Genomic DNA, 14,346 nt, shown 5'->3' on the forward strand with positions numbered 1-14,346 from the left:
GATGAGGCTGGAAGTGGCTGCAGAAGGAAGATGGAGGAACAGGAGATGCAGCTGAAAGTGAAGAAGGGTGAGGATATGAGCTGGGCCTCTTCTTACAGACTCCCTCCCCGCCCCCCAAAAATAACACCCAGGAGCGGCCAGAGGCAGAATTAAAGGGGCAGGGAAGGCTCTAAAAAAGGGAACAGAATCAGAAGGGAGGCGTTGGCCTTTACATAGCGCCTGTCACGTCCTCGGGTTCTCCCAGAGTGTTTTCCAGCCACTGAAGTGGCGTCCCCTATTGTAACAGGGCAGCCAGTCCGCGTACAGCAAGATCCCCCAAACAGTGACGCGGCCACCACCAGATAAGTGTGTTTTTTTGTTGTTGTGATGGGGACGGCACAGTGGTTAACACGGCTGCTTCACAGCGCCAGGGACCTGGGTTCGATTCCCGGCTTGGGTCACTGTCTGTGTGGAGTCTGCACATTCTCCCCTGTGTTTCCTCCCAAAGATATGTGGGTTAGTTGAATTGCAGAATTTATCCTTAATGTGAGGGGTATTAGCTGGAGTAAATACCCAGGGTTACGGTATCATGAGCTTTCGGAGCGTTGCTCCTTCATCAGATGTGTCTGTTCTTTTTCTGCCATGAGGGGTCCATTTTGGTGGTGGGCAGAAATTGAGCCTTCACTGATGAAGGAGCTGTGCTCTGAAAACTTGTGATACCAAATAAACCTGTTGGACTTTAACCTGATTCTGTGAGACTTCTTACTGTGTCCACCCTAGTCCAACGCTGGCATCTCCACATCATTTAAAACAGAGTTGAGGTGAGATTTTTCCACTGAGAGGGCCTTTGGAATTTTCCTCCTGAAAAGGTGGTGGAAGCAGAGTCTGTGAATATTTTTAAGGCAGAGGTGGACAGATTCAAGTAAAGGAAGGGGATGATAGATTATTGTAGGCAGGATGCAGATTTGATGTTACTATCAGACCATCCACAATCTTATTAAGTGGCAGAGCAGGTTTAAGGGGCTGAATGGCCTTCTCCTCCTTGTTTGTATGTAATTTGACACCAAGCCACAGAAGGTGCTGGGAAGATGATCAAAAGCCTATATAAAGTAGATTTTATGGAGTGTCTTTAGGTGAAAGGTAGAGAGGTTTATGGTGGGAATTCCAGAACTTCGGGGTCCAGTCAGCTGGAGACACAGCTATCAATGCTGGAACAATGGAAATAGAGAGTGGTTAGAAGGCCAGAATTTTAGGAGTGCAAATATTGCACAGGATTGTAAGCCGGGAGGACATTACAGAGAGGAGTGAGAATTTAAAAACAAGGATGAGAATTTTAAAATTGAGATGTTGCTTAATAGAAGCGCTTCAGGGTATTTTTGTTGCTTCAGTGGTGTTATATGAAAACAACTCATCTCACTAACCTGTGTTGGATAAATTGAGCGAAGTGGGTGCCTGAGCAAGGGGCAGCCCTGTGAGTCAGCCATGGTCTAATCCCTAGCTTTTGTGCAGTTACAGATAAATTCACGGAAAGTATGTACTTCTTGGCCAATGAACCATCAGTGGCTCTGTACCGACTGCAGGAGCACGTGCGCCGATCTCTCCCAGAGCTGGTGCAACACAAGGTGAGGGGAGGGCGAGTGAGTTACTGGGGATTATTTGATTGTCGTTGAATTATATCTGCTCCAAATGTGCAACTCTCATTGTCCGTTGCCGACAGGAACTTCCCTGGCAGATCTCCCATTCTTCCCCCTGCCCTTCCCCACACACATTCCTTTTCCTCTGCACTGCCTCAACAGCAAGACTAGATATTTGCTGTCAGTAAAGGCTATTTGACTGCAGGAACTGATGTGGCCAATCCTCCGCTACACAATTGTGAGCTATCCATTGGGACTTACTAGGTAGTATCCACAAGAAGGATTGTTTCTGTTTTTTGTTTTCCTTTACCTCCTCCACCCACCCCCACTTAAATTCTCTCTTCCCCCAATTTTCCTACCTCAGAGGCACTAAACCCCAGTCATGTTGATCTTGGTGTTACCCTCTGGCCATGATCAGCCACATTGACAAAGTTTGAAGACTGGATTTTCTATTTTACAGCGCATAGCCATCATAGAGCCCATTGAGCCATCAGGGATTGCCTCGGTTTCTCCTGATTTATAGATGTTTACCTAGTGGATAGCCCACCTCCTCATCCCCTCGTTTATGACTGGAGAATAGGAAGACAACGGGGTTGAGGTTGGCAGAGAAGCTTTCTCCTCTTTCACTAGCGTGGGGGACACAGTGGCCCAGTAGTTAGCACTGCTTCTTCACAGCTCTAGGGATCCAGGTTCAATTCTGGCCTGGGTCAATGTCTGTGTAGAATTTGCATGTTCTCCCTGTGTCTGCGTGGGTTTTCTCCAGGCACTCTGATTTCCTCCCATACTGCAAAGATGTGCAGGTTAGGTGGATTGGCCATGCTAAATTGTCTCTTAGTGTTAAGGAGATTAGCACAGTAAATACGTGTGGGGTTACAGGGATAGAGCCTGAGTGGGATTGTTGTCAATACTGGCTTGATGGGTGAATGGCCTCTTTCTGCACTGGAAGGATTCTATGATTATTCTAGTTCACCATTGACATCAGTTTGCTTCCAGGGAGGGAGAACTACACAAATAGGGTTGACTGCATTTCTCGTGTTAAAAGTGCCTTTTACAGAGCAAACACAGGGAACAGAATTCATACAATCGCATGAGGATGCTTATAATCACAAACAGGTACGAGTACACTGTCATTTACAAACTAAACCTGAATTATTACCCGTGGAAGTGATGCAGTCACTTGTGGGTAGCCTCACCCACCAAGTGCACACAGCAATTTCTTTTTGTGTTGGTACCAGTCCCATTGAACCCATTCTACCGTGTCGATGGCACAAGGAAGTCCAAGTGCATTGCAGGTGCAGTTTTGATCAGTTCAGCTTCATAAAAGGAAGTATTTCCACACCCTGGAATTAAAATGCTGTGTTTAATCAGCCGTATCAGTCAAATAGATTTTCTCCCTTTTGTTCCCCTCGCAGACAGACATGCAAGGAGTGGAGGAGCAGTGCCAAGGTGCCATATATACCGTCGAATACGCCTGCAGGTAAGACAATGTTTTAAATGAGTGCTGAGTGTAAGTGCCAGGGTCAACCCTGATGAATGGAGATGCTGTAATGATCTGGGCCCCTTGCTAGCCGGATTCCTGGCTGGAGAACCCTTGTATAGACAGCCATTAGAACAAGGCAGCTGCTGGTCTGTGAAGATCCCTTTGCCAGGTAGCTGGCTGACATTACCGGACTGGATGTGACTTGGATACTTAGGTGGGATATTGATGTGCTGCCCAGATTGGTAGCACTCCTACTCCAGCAGGGGCCACTGCCTTCAAAGAAGCAGGGGATAAATAAATATAACACCTTCTCATCAAACCATATACAGAAACCACATTGTGAACAGATGTACGTGAGACTTGTTAGTGCTGGGAATAGAACACTTTCCCACTTTGGGCATATGATGTTAGTACACTGATATTAATTACAGAACAGGTTAGATACCAAGTACAGTTTCCCCCTACACTGCCCCATCAAATACTCCCAGCATGGGGTTAGGTACAGAGTGAATTTCCCTCTACACTGTCCCCATAAAAACACTCTCAGAATAGTTACAGCACAGGTTAAATACAGAGTAAAGCTCTACACTGTCCCCATCAAACACTTCCAGGACAGGTACAGAATAAGGCCAGAACTCTTCGGCCATTCATGCCCTACAGCTACTATCTGTGAGAACAGAGAATTTGGTGCTCAGCCAAATCACCATTCACTGTAGTGGGATCAGAGAATCCTGCTGGTGTGAACGGGTGGAGATTCCTGCCCCGTGCCTCTGAATTACATAATTTTTCCAGTTGCCACACCAGCTCACCTGGCCCATGGTCCCCATCTGAGTGAGCTGAGTGTCCATATTTTATGCTCAGTGTCCATGTCCATGTAGCTCAGTTGAAACCCACAGTCATTTCACATTGAAACATCCTTGTGGCCACCAAACAGGAGTAAGTTTTCCTCCCAGCTGTCAGTCCCACCATCAACTCTAGTATTAGAGATGAAAAGTCAGATCTTATTTCATTGAAGTGAAATTTCTTCAGTTGGAGAAATGTAACCATTTTAGAAAAAAAAGCAAACTTGCAACTTTTACAACCTCCACAAGTTTCAAAGCATTTTACAGGCAATGAAATACTTTTCTGAAGTGTTGTCACTGTTGAAATATAGCAACCAATTTGCAATCAGAAAGGTGATCTTTACTCTGAACAATAATGTTCAGATTTTACAGATGTCAATTGGATAATTATTGTACAGACACCAGAGAGAAATCCTCTGCTCTTCAAAGTGTGGAATTTCTTACCACCTGGGAGAGGCATATACTGGCAGCATGCTCATATTAATTACAGAATGGATTATATAGAGATTAAAGCTTCCCCTACACTGTCCCTGTCAAAAGCTCCCAGGACAGGTACAGCATGGGATCAGATACAGAATAAAGCTCCCTCTACACTGTCCCATCAAATAATCTCAGGGCAGGTACAGCACAGGGTTAGATACAGAGTAAATCTCCCTCTGCACTGTCCCCCATCAAACACTCCCAGGGCAGGTACAGCATGGGATCAGATACAGAGTAAAGCTCCCTCTACACTGTCCCCTTCAAACATTCTTGGCAGGTACAGCACGAGGTCAGATACAGAGCAAAGCTCCCTCTACACTATCCCATCAAACACTTCCAGGACAGCATGGGGTTAGATACAGAACCTTGGTTTAATGTCACATCTAAAAGACCTTCGGCAGGGCGATGCTCCCTCAGTGCTGCATGGAGCATGTCAGCCTGGATTACCTGCTCTAGTCGTTAGAACGGAGACTTGAAGCCTTTGATTCCATACAAGCTGTTACTGACTAAGCTATTGCTGGCATCTATCCTGAAGGGATTAATTGTGCTTTATTTTCCCCACTCCCTGTACAGTGCTGTTAAGAGCATGTCCAACAGTGGGGCATATTTCAAGAGCATCGAGGGGCTGCTCCGACGAGCCATCAGCATCAAGGACCAGATGAGCTCACTTCAGAGCCGCAGGTACTGTGAGGGTCATGGGTTATGCTTGGTGCACCCATTCTTTGTAGCCTCATTTAATTTTAATCATCTCACTGTCAGCTTGGGTGTGTGTCAGGGGGAATCACTAAAAGCAGCACCTCGGGCCAGCGTAGTCATGGAGCCTCGCGTATAGAGGTGAAGTTAGAATCTGCGTTAGCCAGAACTGACTGACTTGACTAAAATGACCTGACAACTTTAGGAGGGGCAGTGTAGGGGGGATAGCAAGTCATTTCTCAGCACACTTAGTGTCCAGAGCCTATAGTTTGATGGGAAAATTGAATGGGGAATGTTGACATAGTAATTTACAATAATAATAGAATATCTACAGTGCAGAAGGAGGCCATTTGACCCATTGAACATGCACTGATAACAATCCCACCCCGACCTTATCTCCACAATCTATTTACCCGACTAATCCTTTAGACAGTAAGGTGCAATTGAGCCTGGCCAATCGACCTAACCTGCACATCTTTTGGACTGTGGGAGGAAACTGGAGCACCCGAGGAAATCCATGCAGATACGGGGAGAACATGCAAACTCCACACAGTCAGTGCCCCAGGGCTGGAATCAACCCAAGTCCCTAGTGCTGTGAGGCATCAGTGCTAACCACTGTGCATGTCACTTATTTTTAGTTACAATTTTCAGCAGTTGAAATTGAGATCTTGACAAGAAGTGTGATACAGAAACTAGATTTTTTAATAGACACAGGGAGAAATAGATGAGAAAGATGAAAGTGATGAAGTGCTGATTTACTGAAACCTCCTGGGGGATTATATAGTTTGATGTTTGATTTGAAATGTTTTTATTTGTAGTTGTTTTAAGTTCTGTGAGTACTGAGTGTCTATTATGGCATCAGATGACTTTTTTTTAATGTAGTGTCTCTCTTCCCTTTGACGCCTCTACCCTGTGTCCTGTGCCTTCATCGGCCTTATGATGCAGCCTGCATCAAATAACCAGCGGTTTACAGCATGGAAACAAACCCTTCGGCCCAACTTGTCCATGCTGCCTTTTTTTTTAAACCCCTAAGCTGGTCCTAATTGTCTGCATTTGGCCCATATCCCTCTATATCCATCTTACCCATTTAACAGTCTAAATGCTTTTTAAAAGACAAAATTATACCCACCTCTCCTCCTACCTCTGGCAGCTTGTTCCAGACACTCACCAGCCTCTGTGTGAAAATATTGCCCCTCTGGACACTTTTGTATCTCTCCCTACTTACCTTAAAGCTTTGCCCTCTAGTTTTAGGTTCCCCTACCTTTGAGAAAAGATATTGACTTTCTAGCTGATCTATGCCCCTCATTATTTTATAGGCTTCTATGAGATCACCCCTCAGCCTCCTACGCCCCAGAGAAAAAAGTCCCAGTCTATCAAGCTTCTCCTTATAACTCAAACCATCAAATCCCAGTAGCACCGAAGTAAATCTCTTCTGCACTCTTTCTAGTTTAATAATATCCTTTCTATAATAGGGTGACCAAAACTGTACACAGTATTCCAAGTGTGGCCTTACCAATGTCTTGTACAACTTCAACAAGACATTCCAATTCCTGTATGCAATGTTCTGACTATGAAGTAGTTTGGGGTGGAGAGCATGCGTGGGAAACCTCAATAACCTTTCTCTATGTAGAGACTGATCAATTGTGTCAAACCATCGGCACTTCCTCACTCTCCATGCTAGGCAAAGCTTTGCTCGATCTTCAGTGATTGAAGACTATGGAACTGCTGTCTGCAGTCGGTGTGACATTAATGATGCATCTACCCGGGAGGTTCCAGGAGCTTTTTAGTTTCAGATCTTGAAGAAATTGAGGCTTTACTCTGTCCTGGCCCCAATAGCCTCATCCAACGTCTGAACAAGCCCTACTTTGCTGGGGTCCTGTTCAAGGGAAACTGTTCCTGTCTACTCATACCACAGTACAAGTGGTCATTTTTCATAAACAAATCTCGAATATGTGTGTCAAGAAGTTATTTTGTGGGAGGCATTGCACCAGAGTGCCATCCTCTCCTCCTCCTATGTCTACCAGAACTTTACAACAGAGGGCCACTGAATGGAAATAGTGCGGAACTTCTGGCTGATGATAGTGGGAGTCATTGGCGAATGGACTGATCTGGGGACTCAGTCTGTTGATGCCCCACAGACCCAAAGACTGAGTAGAATGGGCATGTATTTCCTGAAGTTTCAAAGCATAGAAGGTGATTTTATTGAAAAACATAAGATACTTAGAGGCTTGACAAGGTAGGTGCTGAGAGGCTGTTTTTGTACTGGCACGACAGCCTAGAACTGGGAGGCCGTAGTCTCAGGGTAAGGGGTTAGACCATATCCATAAGATCATAAGACATAGGAGCAGAATTAGGCCACTCGGCCCATTGCGTCTGCTCTGCCATTCAATCACGGCTGATTTTTTTTTTCTCATCCCCATTCTCCTGCCTTTTTCTCCATAACTCTTGATCCCCTTATCAATCAAGAACCTATCTATCTCTGTCTTAAAGACACTCAATGACCTGGCCTCCACAGCCTTCTGTGGCAGAGTTCCACAGATTCACCACTCTCAGGCTGACAAAATTCCTCCTTGTCTTTGTTTTAAAGGATTGTCCCTTTAGCCTGAGGTTGTGTCCTCTGGTTCTAGTTTTTCCTGCTATAGTTGACCTGAGATGAGGAGAAATTTCTTCACTCGCGAGGGTTGTCAATCTTTGTAACTTTCTCACCCACAGAACCATGGATCCTCAGTCATTCAGTATTGTTCAGTACTGAGATTGACACAGAGGTTTTTGGACATTAAGGGAATTGAGGGTTGTGGGAATAGAGCAGAAATGTGGAGCTCGTGCTTTTATTGAATGGTGAGTGGGAGTCAGTAGCCTATTCCTTTTGATATGAGGCAGGGAATCCCTCGGTGCTGGAGACCTGAGAAAACCATTGGTGCAGTTAGCTTTTTCTTCCCAAGCATGCTACGCTCATCACACCTCATATCTCAAATTATTCCATTGTCACAAAATGTTACTTTCCAAAAGAAAGCTATCTATTCCAGCCCTTTGCATTTGTGGGATGAGAGACAGCCAGAATCCGAAGGGCTGACTTGATTGTGATGTGCAGCAGGGTCAAATTTATGCCCTGCTTATAAATTGATTTAAATTGCACGATGTTAATATGCATCCTCAGTACTCCAGTGTTTGTGTTGCATTTGCGTTTTGATTTCTTTTTACCCATCGCTGCATGCAGCTTTAGTGATGTGAGTGTCTGTTACAGTTCCGTTGTTACACAGACAGTTCCTGAACCTCCCTCCTTCTCTTCTTCCTGAGTGCAGAGCCAAGCGTGCACCCCTCCCTTTCCAGGTTAGTATTGCTGAAATCGGAAGCCAAACCAAAATCTATTTCCAGGCTTGGGGCCTCCGCAGCTTCAAGCACGGTTGAATCTTGAATACTTGGCTCGTGCAAACCTTCCAACTTGTCACATTTTTTGAGCAACGCCCTAAAATTTTTTTTTACTGTTAGTGTGCCTTTGCCATGCCTATAGAATCCCTACAGTGCAGAAGGAGGCCATTTGGCCCATTGAGTCTGCACCAACCACAACCCCTCCAAGGCCCTATCCCCGCAGCCCCACATATTTACCCTGATAATCCCCCTGACACTGAGGGGCAATTTAGCATGGCCAATGCACCTAACTCGCACATGTTTGGCCTGCGGGAGGAAACCAAAGCATCTGGAGGAAACCCATGCAGACACGGGGAGAATGTGCAAACTCCAAACAGATGGTGACCCGAAGCTGAGAATTGAACCTTGGTGCCGTGAGGCAGCAGTGCTAACCATTGTGCTACCAAATTTTATTTGTTACATATTTGATGTTTGCTTTGTTGAAATTTTGCATCAGATCCAGTCGAATAAATGATTACTGTAGGCTGAAGCCTCTGTGGGCCTAAAGTAATGTTTGAATCCTTGGTCAATTTGGTTACATCTCAATCCTTGGTATTTGGCTCTATTACCCACTCCAGTGAAATTTACCTCAAAGTTGGAAGGTCTGCTAAAGTGCCAAGAATTATATTTTTTTCTCCTATTTTCCTCCCCCTCCTACAGGCTGTTCATCACCCCCACAATCTGCACTGATCAGTAAGCTGGGTGTGCGGGTGTAGGAGCAAGAACAGCACAGCCCAGCTGACCTCCTAACATCTCGAGCAAGTGGGCCTGGCACCACAGTGTTGTGTTAAATTGCAGAGCGGGGCAGGAAAGTTCGAAAGGGGTTGAGAAAATGAGACAAATCGAGAAGGTGTAAGATAATGTTCGGGTTTCAAAAGACTACTAAAAGGAAGATAAACATTAGATCATAAGAATTAGGAAGCGGACTTGGCCATTCGGCCCCTTGTGCCTGCTCTGCCATGCATTAAGTACCTGGCTGATCTAATTGTGGTCTTAACTGTACTTTCCTGCTAGCCTCCATAACCCTTGCCTGCCTTGGCAATCGTAAACCTGTTTAACTTAGCTTTGAATTGTTTCAGTTTTGGCTGGGGAAGAGAATTCCAAACACTAATGACCCTCTGAGAGAAGAAATTTCTCCTCATCTGCACCTCAAATGGGCGACCCTCCATTTTGAAAGTGTGCTGCTTAGTACTAGATTCCCCCTTGAGGAAAAATGCCTTCATGGCATCTGCCCTGTCAAGCCCATTTTATATGTTTAAACAAGCTCGCTTCTCATTCTTCTAAACTCCAATGGATTTAGACTCAACCAGAAAGGGAGGTTCTGAGTTTTAAGATTCTGAAGGAAGTTGTTGAAGGAGCATTGGATTTCAAGATGAACTGAGAGTTATCAATTCGAATGTGAATGTTATCACCTATCCCTCAACATCATCTTATTCAGGGTTATGGTGAGCAGCTGGGTTAGTGAGTCCACCAAAAGATCAGCCATGATCTTATTGAATGGTGGAGCAGGCTCGAGGGGCCAGATGGCCAACTCCTGCTCCTAGTTCTTATGTTCTTTATCCTCAAGAAGGTGAGCCGTTTTTTGTCAGTTGAGTGGCTTGTTTGACAATTTCAGCAAGCGTTTAAGAGTCAGCCACATTGCTGTAGTTCTTAAAGTTTAAAGTTCATTATCGCAAGTAGGCTTACATTAACACTGCAGTGAAGTTACTGTGCAAAACCCCTCGTCTCTGTTCTCTGGCACCTGTTCGGATACACTTTAACACGGTCAGTGCATCTAACCAGTACATCTTTTGGACTGAGGGGGGAAACCAGAGCACCTGGAGGAAACCCATGGGGAGAATGTGCAGACTCTACACAGACTGTGACCCAAGCTGGGAATCGAACCTGGGTCCCTGGTGCTGTGAGCTAGCAATGCTAACTACTGGTTCTAGAGTCACTTCTAGACCAGCCGGGTAAGGAATACAGATTTCCTTTCCTAAAAGAAAATTAGTGAAACAAATGTTTTTTTTAATAGCATCCTGATAGTTTCATGGTCACTATTACTGAGACTTTTTTTTATTCCAGATATGTTTAATTAACTAAATATAAATTTCTCAGTTGTTATTGTGGGATTTTAAACTGATGTATCCGGCCATTAACTCAGGCCTCTGGCTTATATAACCACTATACTAATGTTCCTAGATGTTGAGTCACTGTCTGTCCGAGTCTGTACGTTCTCCCTGTGTCGGTGTGGGTTTCCTCCGGGTGCTCGGTTTCCTCCCACAGTCCAAAAGACTTGCTGGTTAGGTGCATTGACCGTGCTAAATTCTCCCTCAGTGTACCCAAACGGGTGCCAGAGTGTGACAATGAGGGGATTTTCACACTAACTTCACTGCAGTGTTAATGTACGCCTGCTTGTGACACTAATAAACAAATAAACTTCAAACAGGCGTAGAGCAGGGGGTGAGACTGAGTTGATTGCTCCACAGAACACTGGCTTGGACTCGATGGACTGAATAGCCTCCATCTGTGCTGTAATGGAGAGCTATAAATCGGTAGTCAGTCCTTTTCAAAAATAACTCAGCGACAGTTGTGATAAGTTGAAGGTTTCTGGCTAACTTGATCGTCACCCAACAGATGTAACCTATCACTGTCCAAGACTCACTGACTGGTCAAATGATCAGTCTCTGTTCCTTTTTCTGATGTCCACAGCTAACAGCATCCCTTTTGCCTTACTTTCAGTATTGGGGAAACCTCAGTGTGAGGACACTTTCAACAGGGAAGAAATTTAACCTATGCACATGCATGGTGTTTTTTTTTCTGATTGGACAGCAGTTACCATGCCATTTTTTTTATCCATCGCAGGAAGTGATGTAAAGAATGTCCTGAGCTTGGGTTGAAGAGAATGAGTCGTCTGAGCATCATTCTCATCTTCAGAAAGCCAGGTGAGCTACAGGCAGCCATTTGTTTGTCATCAAATCTTCCCAATACCACCCGCTTCACCCACAATACACACCTGATCTCCACTTGACCCAATGAACAAGGTTGGGCTTTCATTGAGTCGTGTGTGCCCTCCTGTGCGTCGATTTAGGAATTAATCCCTTCCTTCAGATTCATGGCAACACAGCTCATGAGCCCACTACCTGCCACAGTACTGAGCCAGATTGACAGGAAAGTTCCACAGGCCTGCAACAAGGCCTAGGCTTGGGGAGGAGGGTATCAGTTAGATGAGAGCATTTGGACTCTGAGCTTCTGCCAAACACTGTTGGCATGACCCTCTCGTCTCCCCTTACTGGGATGTGTTTGTATCTATTGTGAGAGAACTGTGAAAAAGTGTGATGCTCCATGATGTAGAATAGCCCACTCAAATAGTTATTATCCAACTTTCGACTTTGGCAGAATTGGTGGGCTGTTTGACTACGCAGGACATCACAGCCAAACCTAATCATTCCCTTTATTTCTGGGAGTGTCAGTGTAACATCAGCAAGGGATTGTTCTGCTCTTAATCAATATTCAACAATTGCTGCTGGAAAATGTCAGCCTCTCTGTGTATGCGTAAAAACTAGAGGAAAAGCCTGGCATTCAGATGTTATGCCTTCCAAGGCCAAATAACCATAAAATGCTTAAGCTTCCCAGCAGTCCAGGTCTGAGTCCTGAGATGGGGGGAGCAGAGCATAATAGAATTCCAAACAAATACAACTTGAAATGAACCCAAATCTATTACCACTTGATGTAATTAAGCTGTGTGGGGTGTGTAACAGTGTACAGTATAATGGTGTACAGCAGTGGATTGCTGACTGAGATTAAGCCATGATGTGGAGGTGCCTGTGTTGGACTGGGGTGGGCACAGTGAGAAGTCTCACAACACCAGGTTAAAGTCCAATTTGTGTTTGTGTCTTCATATGCCCTGCTTGTGAACAGAGCTCCCACTTACCTGACGAAGGAGCAGCGATTTGAAAGCTAGTGGCTTTTGCTACCCAGTAAACCTGTTGGACTTTAACCTGGTGTTGTGAGACTTCTTACTCTGCCCACCCAGTCCAACGCTGGCATCTCCACATCATTGTTCATCTCACCCAGGGGAAGTGATGGAGATATTCCCACCGGATCAGCCTCAGCCCTCCTGGGCTGTGAGATGGTGGGGGCTGGGTGAAAGTTGAAAAGTTGCCAAAGATTCCCACTAACAGCTGGGGAAAAGGCTGGGGTTGGGGTGTGATTCCTTTCAAAGTCGAGCAGCCTGTTGACATCTTGCAGGATTTGCAAAAAGAGTCAGTTATCTTTGATTAAAATGGCAGCCCTAAGACATTCTTGTCCTCATTCGATTAATTGTACTTGCCCTTGTTTTAAGTTTAAAAAAAATGCCCTGGTCAGTAATCAAAGGTGGTAAATTTCTTTACCTGTACTTTGTGCTGGCTCTACCTTGCTTTCACTCCTGATAAAGGTGGAATTTCTTGCCTGTGAAGAAATTGGTCGGAACACTGCTGCCAAAATAATGATGCCTTTCATGGGGTTCGCATTTATCAAAATGGAAATTGTCCCAGCAACTTGGAGTGAGGAAGAAGTACCCAATGCACTGCTCTTCGCCACGAGTTGCTGGTCAGTTTGCACAGCTCCATCAATAGCTGTATGTAAATGGCAGCTTATCCTCCATTTCCTCATGAGTTTTGTGAAATTGCTGCATTTTGTGAATTAATTAAACTCGCTGTAAAAGGTTAAGACTGCAACATAACAATGTAAGAAACTTTTAATGAGAAAATTTACATTCCTGATCAACAACTTTAGCCCTCAAAGGGAACCACTGAAACCGTGGAGTCCCGTTCCTGTCGGTAGTAAATTGTTAGAAATTTTAAAAAGTGAACTTTTTTCTTTCTTTTCATTTCAGTCTATATTTTTTCAAGCTTTTTTTCTTAATCCAATCTTCCTTCCCTTCTCTTTCTGCCTTTAACTGGACGATTTACTTTTCCATCATTCCCTGTCTTCTTTCCCAATGCCTGATCCTATCATTCACCGAATTACCAGATGCCCCATTGCCTGCACACCCTGAAACACTCAGACCAAAATCCATCTCTGATCAGAAGGGTGAGGGATGGGTGGCAGCGGGAAGAAGGTGATGCGGAAAGGCTTCACTAACGGGGTCATGACTGTTCCTGTGGAATCTGTGCCAATATTGCCAGTTGCTGCTGTCTGGTTGTTGTTGGGGACACTGGGCTTAGACCAGTGTTGAGTCCTTCCTGCAGACGTTTCCCTTGCGTGCCAGTACACGCCTCATTTCATGTGTCACCCCGTCCCAGGGTCCGGTGCATGGCATGCTACGTTCCGCCGACAGTGCCCGCGAACGCCCGTATCCATCCCTCCCCACTGCTGCAGGGCCAGCATGTCTTGCCGAAGTGGCCACATAAAAGGCCTTCTGCTCCCGGTAGCGCTCATAGGCGGTCTCTCTGTGGAAGGCGGGCAAGTGTGAATCTTCCTCCTCCTCCTCCTCCTCCCTGCGATCTGAACTCTCGGGCCAGCCGCCTCTCGGGTTCCGGTTATTCTCGAACAGAGTGGTGCCACGCTCTGGGAGTCTGGCCTTGCCCACACACCAAGCCTTCACCAGGGTTTGGATGATGATGAAGAAGAGCATCAGCACCCCAGCAGCGAGCACACTGGCGCTTGCTATTGCGCTCTCATTTTCAAACTCCAGCAGCACATAAATGGAGAGAGCTGGAAGAAAAGGGCAGTATGTAAAATCCCACAGAGCTGAGAATAATGCACAATCAAAATTTCCAAGCACCAGTACTGTCACTGGGGAAAATGTCAGAAGCTACTACTTTCAATCCATTGTTTTTGTGTCTACTGAATGGCAACATCAGAC

The 14,346-nt window shown here is 45.3% G+C and overlaps 2 protein-coding genes across 6 annotated transcripts in view; one reads left to right on the forward strand and one right to left on the reverse strand.

Moving 5' to 3' along the window:
- borcs8 (BLOC-1 related complex subunit 8) overlaps window positions 1-14,346 on the forward strand; it is a 16,349-nt gene continuing 2,003 nt past the window's right edge. The window contains exons 1-6 of one of the 5 annotated variants that reach the window (XR_013889495.1): window positions 1-67; window positions 1,489-1,601; window positions 3,026-3,090; window positions 4,989-5,096; window positions 8,411-8,438; window positions 11,361-11,440. Coding sequence is in view for 4 of the 5 variants with exons in the window: in XM_080212834.1 (XP_080068960.1) it covers window positions 31-67; window positions 1,489-1,601; window positions 3,026-3,090; window positions 4,989-5,096; window positions 8,353-8,404 (375 nt within the window). In the remaining variant the exon portion in view is untranslated. Of the gene's footprint in view, window positions 68-1,488; window positions 1,602-3,025; window positions 3,091-4,988; window positions 5,097-8,352; window positions 8,439-11,360; window positions 11,442-14,346 lie in introns of those variants that run through there. The other 4 variants (XM_080212834.1, XM_080212832.1, XM_080212833.1 and 1 more) reach the window with 4 other exon arrangements.
- tmem221 (transmembrane protein 221) overlaps window positions 12,811-14,346 on the reverse strand; it is a 20,134-nt gene continuing 18,598 nt past the window's right edge. The window contains exon 3 of the mRNA XM_080212831.1: window positions 12,811-14,195. Within this exon, the coding sequence (XP_080068957.1) occupies window positions 13,702-14,195 (494 nt within the window). The 3' untranslated portion in view covers window positions 12,811-13,701. The remainder of the gene's footprint in view (window positions 14,196-14,346) is intronic.

This window comes from Carcharhinus amblyrhynchos, chromosome 26 (genome assembly GCF_965287045.1).
Source record: "Carcharhinus amblyrhynchos chromosome 26, sCarAmb.v2.hapA, whole genome shotgun sequence".
NCBI lineage: Eukaryota > Metazoa > Chordata > Chondrichthyes > Carcharhiniformes > Carcharhinidae > Carcharhinus > Carcharhinus amblyrhynchos.